At 36.5% G+C, this 6,677-nt stretch overlaps 2 protein-coding genes across 2 annotated transcripts in view; one reads left to right on the plus strand and one right to left on the minus strand.

Annotated features, from left to right (window-relative positions):
- LOC107748576 (ADP-ribosylation factor-like protein 6-interacting protein 6) overlaps positions 1-953 on the plus strand; it is a 10,784-nt gene extending 9,831 nt beyond the window's left edge. The window contains exon 4 of the mRNA XM_016563424.1: positions 722-953. Within this exon, the coding sequence (XP_016418910.1) occupies positions 722-815 (94 nt within the window). The 3' untranslated portion in view covers positions 816-953. The remainder of the gene's footprint in view (positions 1-721) is intronic.
- A 4,995-nt stretch (positions 954-5,948) lies between these two features.
- On the minus strand, positions 5,949-6,266 carry rprmb (reprimo, TP53 dependent G2 arrest mediator candidate b). The gene has a single exon (XM_016563417.1). The coding sequence runs from the start codon at positions 6,264-6,266 to the stop codon at positions 5,949-5,951; it is 318 nt and encodes a 105-aa protein (XP_016418903.1).
- Between the last annotated feature and the right edge of the window lie 411 nt (positions 6,267-6,677).

Genomic DNA, 6,677 nt, shown 5'->3' on the forward strand with positions numbered 1-6,677 from the left:
GACATAACGAGTTGTTTTCTCGTGATCACGGCTTAATTTTCTCATGATCTCGACATAACGAGTTGTTTTCTTGTGATCTTGACATAACGAGTTGTTTTCTCGTGATCACGACTTTATTTTCTTGTGATCTTGACATTACGAGTTGTTTTCTCGTGATCTCGACATAACGAGTTGTTTTCTCGTGATCACGGCTTAATTTTCTTGTGATCTTGACATAACGAGTTGTTTTCTCGTGATCTTGACATAACGAGTTTTCTCGTGATCTCGACATAACAAAAGTTGTTTTCTCGTGATCACGACTTTATTTTTGTTGTGATCTCGACATAAGTTGTTTTCTTGTTATTACGACTTATTTTTCTCGTGATCTTGTTATGTCAAGATCACGAGAAAATTAAGTCGTGATCACGAGAAAACAACTCGTTATGTCGAGATCATGAGAAAACAAGAAGGAAAAAAATTATAATGCATGGCCGCTTAGAACTTCCGTAGAAACTGACTGTTTAGACACCTAATTTTCTGATGCAATTTAGCAACACAGTTCTCAACTTTAGTCGTTTAGACGACATACTGTAAAAAATATGTCATGCACTTGTCCAAAATAAGTATTTTCATGTTAATTGTATTTCAATTTCAAAATCAAGGACAATATTCAACCATTATGATTTTTGTTATAGTCACACTGTGGACTAATGCGTTGGATGTTTGTGTTTTGGTTTTGCAGAAGAATGACTGGACACTCTTTCCACATGGGCTACAGTATGGCTATACTCAACGGCATAGTGGCTGCGCTAACTCTTATATGGTATCTCACCTGATGCGCCTCAACTAGCCGCCGCCCATCTGTGGACACCTCGACTGTCATTTAACTTGCAATTACCAGGAGGCAATTCCAAGATTAAATAGTTCACCCCAAAATGATAATTTGCTGAAAATTTACTCACCCTCAGGCCATCCAAGATGTAGATAAGTTTGCTTCTTCATCGGAACAGATTTGGAGAAACTTGCTCACCAATGGATCCTCTGCTTTGAATAAGTGCCATCATTTGTGGGTGAACTATTGCTTTAATGGCAGATGGAGCTGTCAAATAATGTTACTAATATAACTACAGATAAAACCTTTTTTTAAAAATAAGCACAAAAACAAACACAAAGAATCGAATACTAGTTTAAAAATTAATTTTTTTTTGTAGTCATTCAGACACTGAATAACAAAGTAAAACAAAGTACAATGTTTTATTTTTTAGAGGATTTCTCATATTTTCATATATGCTAATTTGACAAATTCAATACACGACACACACAAAGACTTTTTCGTAATGGCCTACATTTCAGAAAAAAATAACATTAGTGAAGTCAGGGTCTCTTTGTTACTCTGTTATTTTGTCTTATAAAAGGCTTTTATTACAGAATCCCGTGCAAGCAGCTTTTTACCATTATAATAGCATTGCATTAAGTCTGCTTTTTGCCTTTTTGATGTCATTCATTGTCAGTGTGGCAACACATAGATGCTGTTTAAATCTATTCAATAAATTGAATTTGCATTTTAGGAACTCCGCTTAGCAAAGACTACAGTCCCTTTGCAGTCGTGCTTTATTAAAGCTGGAAGTTGCTGCTCTATTGAGCGTTTTAATGGGGGAAATCATTAATACAATAGCTGTTTTGGGGTTGATGGAGAGTGACCGTGTTAAAGCTTTGTTGAGAGCCCGGGAGAAGGTCAGAGAGTGTAGAAGTGTGGATTTAATTTATGACTTTAATTATTTGATGCAGACTCTGCCAGGCCATGATTACTTTTTTCTTCTTCATTAGATTAGCAGGCCCTGTAGCGACTCATTTCAGCTAGCGCTAATGCACTGGTCTGTCTTGTGTATATATGGAGTATTAATGCACTGCCGCCTCATGTGTGAGTGTGTTCTTTTTTGTGGCAACAGGCTCCTATAATTTGTTTTTTCTTTAGAGGATATTTCCATCTCCATTTAGTGGATGTTAATTCTGGTTTATTGAGATTTGACCATTTCTAGAAGTAGTCGATCCACCTCAAAACCTGTTGCTTTTAGATTGTTCAGGTATTTTAAGGTAAAAGGGAGTTTTTTTGTGTGCTATGCTTGATGCACGCTGTTCATGGTTTTTGTTCTTTAGCCTTTAAAAAACATGTTCTTGCATGACTTGGTGACAAAGTGTCTCTCTTAATGATGTTTCTGTTGAGATGAAGGTCTGTCTGAGGTAAACCTGGTCTCACTCGCCTTGAATCGTGTAGTGCAACTGTCACAAACAATATCCCGTCCTGAAACCACCTGATTTGGAGGTTGAGTGGTTTGCTTACTTGTTTTCCTGCCATTGAAATAATCAGGGATGAAAAAACAACACTGGAATATTCATTGCTTACCCAAGAGGTGGGATATTGTGTCAAATAACGCTATCAGAAATAATTTTGGAAGAATGTATTTATGCAAAAAGCAATAAATTTTCAATTAAAAAAAAAAAAAAAAAAGTTTTTTTTTCGTCCTTTAATATTTCACTCTAGCACTACTTATATGTGCTTGCTTTTCCTTTTTTTGTAAAATGGAAAAAAGCCTCCACATAAAATCATAATGTAATAAAAACGTCTGTTTTGCAGTTTGTGGGTGAGCACTTCTAAAGATCCTAGTTAAGGCCTAAGGGCGCTGCGGTTCAGAATGCACAGCGCAGACATGAGTGCGAGTGGCAGTCGATATGAAAGCATTTGCTATGATGCCTTTTTACTTGTCACCCCCAAGGCTAGTTTTCACGAAAGGGCAGCGAGACATGTAATCATTCTGCAGAATAAAAAAAATTACACCCATGGCTCACTGTGTATGACAAAATTGACTCTAAATCTGTCTGATACGCGACAAAAGAAAAAAAAGTCAAATTGCAAATACACTATATAAACTAATAACAGAGCTCCAATTCACAAAGGTATAATAAAGTTCCAGCCCTGGGCTTGAATTAATGGAATTGCAACCATGCCATCACAAACATGTACATCATTGATGATTATTATTGATACGGTTAGGTATGAAGGCAAATTCTCTGATGTTAGCACGCAAGTCTTTGTTGACACATTTGAGTTGGTATATAAGGGAAAAGAAAATATTCAGGGAAACAGTAATGAAAACTTAAAGGGGTCATATGATGCTGCTAAAAAGAACATTATTTTGTACAGGATTGTTTTTTATTTATTTAAACATTTTTAAACACAACATAGCTTTTTTCCCATTATAATTACAAGATAAGTGAGTTTTAATCACAAAGAAACCGCAGGTAACACATTAATCTTGTGATTTTGAAGTAGAACATTTTTTTAGTAGTAAGTTTTATTGTCAACTTTGAAAAATCATTTTTGTCAATTTGACTTGCTTTGTATAAGGTGACAAATCCATGGAACAAATTAAACCAGCAGATGCTCTTGCGATTTTTAGTGTGCAAATCCATCAAGGCAGTTAATGGCGCAGCTCAGTGTTTGGCCTTTTCTCCCTCGCTTAGTGCTTTCCATCTGTCTTTCTGTACCCGCTGATCTGGCGATGACCTTAGACCTGACTTCTTTGATGCAATCGTCTCAGTCGTCTCTTGCTTTGCATCATGAGCTCCACCATCACAAAACCAAACCAAACAGAGAGAGAAGGGAGCACTTTTTTTTTCAATCAACAATAGCCTAGAATCTGCCTCGTTTTGGCTTTGTGTTGATATGGAGTTGGACAAGCTGAATGAAAACAAAGATAATGTGTGTTGCTTAGATACTGGCTAGAATGAGATAAAAATATCTGATGTTGGCCTTGGTCTGATTCCACATGAAGAGCTCCATGGAGCAGTGGTATTTTAATATGATTGATAAACTATTATAGTTTTGGTTAATATTTAGAATTTTAATTTTAGTTAAAGTTTTAGTAATTTTGTTAAGCTTTTGTTTGTATTTGCTTTTATTTTAAATGTCTCTATAGTAGTTTATTAAGTGTTATTTTTAGTACATTTCAGTACTTCAGGTTAATCTAAATGTAAATATTTTCTTTAAAGTTTTTTTTTTATTAATCTTGGTTTTATTTCAGTTAAAGCTTATATATTTCTAGTAACAAAAAATGTTTTGTATAGTTAGTATAGTTTTAGTAAACTATAATTACTCTGGCATAGAATCAAATATATATATTTATTTATTCATTCCAGGCTGTATATTTATTGTTTTATTTTGCAGAGTCCATTTTTTTATTATGACTGAACATTCATTCCTAGCATTCAGAAGATGTTGAAAACACCGAACCAGCTATTTTGTTAAAAGAAAAAGGGTCCTAAAAGTTTTTTTTTTTTCTCAGTGATGTATATATTATATAACCGTGTAATACGTGGACACTCTTGAAACTAAAGTGCACAAACGCAGACAAGGACACAAGGAGTTTTGTCAACCCAAGAGCCCCTGGAAATTGCAGAGTGTCGTTAATGTGATATGTGCGTTCTGTAAAAACTCAAAAAGTTAAACTCAAGTACTGGCCCATTTCATGACACTTTTTGCGTTCTGGTGTTTATCTTTTGCACAGCTGTCTGGCGCACTGATGTGTGTAGTAGAGTGAAAATATGCCTATGGTATACAAACACTGCTCAGGACATACAACGTTAAGGTAATGGGGTGATCTGTACTGGTTAATAGACGTGTGCCGTGTAAGTAAACTGAATGTCATCTTAGTTTAAGTGAAGTAAATTATTTAGTCATGTTGTTGCTATAAGATACTTCACATGCATTCTTTGGGTGTGTTTTTTTTTCTCACGTTAAGAAACTATTTGACAGCACAGTGGGGTCTTGTCAGCATGCAAGTTCGCTGAGGTGTGGTTTGTATCTATAGGGACCAAAATTCAGAAAACATCCAAATGAATACAAATCCAGGGTTAAAAATCGCATTTTAACCTTGAAATTGCACGTTTTGGGGTTTAGAAAAATGTAAAAGATTATTATTATACAATTTTTTTTACTCATCTTATTATGCTGATAGTATAACTTGTAATAGAAAATTTGTTACAAGAATTAAAGAAATTGTAAGCATTTTCAGTAGTGCTCTCAGACCTTTGGACCCAATTATTCCATGCAGTTGCATTGAACCACTGTTGATCTGATTTTGTTCTTTTGTGCAAACAGCCTTTGCTGAGATGATTATTTGCCAAAGGCTAGAAAACATTAATCCATATTTAATCTGATAATGACTTACACACACACTCAGTGCAATCTGCTTCTGTGAAAAACCAAAGAACAATGTAATGATGATTCAGTTATTTTGTACTTGCCTTTTATATAATTAAAAACAAGAAAACGAAAACTAGTTTGAGGTCACAGTGATGCAGGGATATCCATTACATTTATCAGTTTCAAATTTACCTCAGAATTCATCCATAATTCACCCATAAACATGCAAATTACAATAAGTGCAAACCACAGTTTTGCTGTACAACATATAAATATTTCCAAATGTAATTTAACAGTAAATTAGTTGAAGAACATACTGTAAAGACATCGGTCACTGAATATTGCACAAAATAGACTTAAATATCCAGCTTTAAGAAGTGCTTTAGTTACACATACAGTATAAAATAGGCTATTCCTTCATTTAAACTTTTAAATGCATTACTCAAAATGTACGCAGTGTTTACCCACATAAATCTCAGCAGTCTGAAAACAACAGTTTGTTCCACAAGCATTAATCACATGAACATTAATCACTCGTGGTCCATAGAGTGAGCAAAACAGTCCATGTCGTGATGTTTCCTCTTGTATATTTTATATTCATTTCAGTCACCAGGTACACTTTCACCTTCGCTTTTCTCATAAACTGCACTTTTCCCCAGTGGAAAGGGTAAACATTGAATCATACATGTGCCAATTTCTTCTTCATCTCTGTTTCTGGAGGGCAATACGGATAGTTTCACACATCTGACCGTGAAACTTTTACGCACTAGTACGATCCCGCGATGACCGCTTCGACATCCTTTGACGGTCTTCTGTCCGTGACCAGAAAGTTGATCATACCCTCGGACTTAATGAGCAAGTTACAGCCTAAAAAGAAGATGCCGAAGACCACGGTGAGCGCCAGCACGCACATCACCGCGATCTGAACCGTGCGCGTGACGAACACGCTGCGCTCGTCCAGCGCCGTGGACACAAACCCGCTGTCCGTCACCACCGAGGACAAATTACAGCACGAAAGAAAGCTCTCGCTGCTTCTGTTGGAAAACAAAGCGCTGCCTGTGTCGTTAAAAACAGTTGAATTCATTTTGAACTACTCTCCGGGGTCCTCTGGAAGAGAGGAGCAGGTGCGCACTAAACGGCGGCTGAAGTTTCCTTTAGTACTTTGAAGTCACAAGAGCAAAGAAGAGCTGGGCAGAATTTATGGGCCGACATGCAGTAAAGAGGATGGTTCTTCTCGGACCTGTTGTTTAGGTAATTAGCGGTTCTAGTCTGTGGAGGACAGGGTTCTGACTCCTGAGAACTCACACAATCAGGGCTGAGCTCAACCCCTGCGGCTAGAGTTCAGTGTTAGCGGCGCTTGCAGAGGGATTCGTTCACGTTGCGCCCCCTTTGACACAAACTGAAAACGATAGAGGCCGGTGTAAACGTAGACTCGTTAAAACACAAAGTTACATTTTACAATAGGGAGTCACATAACATTTACTATAACATCTAA

This window comes from Sinocyclocheilus rhinocerous, unplaced genomic scaffold (genome assembly GCF_001515625.1).
Source record: "Sinocyclocheilus rhinocerous isolate Xijiao unplaced genomic scaffold, SAMN03320098_v1.1 scaffold349, whole genome shotgun sequence".
NCBI lineage: Eukaryota > Metazoa > Chordata > Actinopteri > Cypriniformes > Cyprinidae > Sinocyclocheilus > Sinocyclocheilus rhinocerous.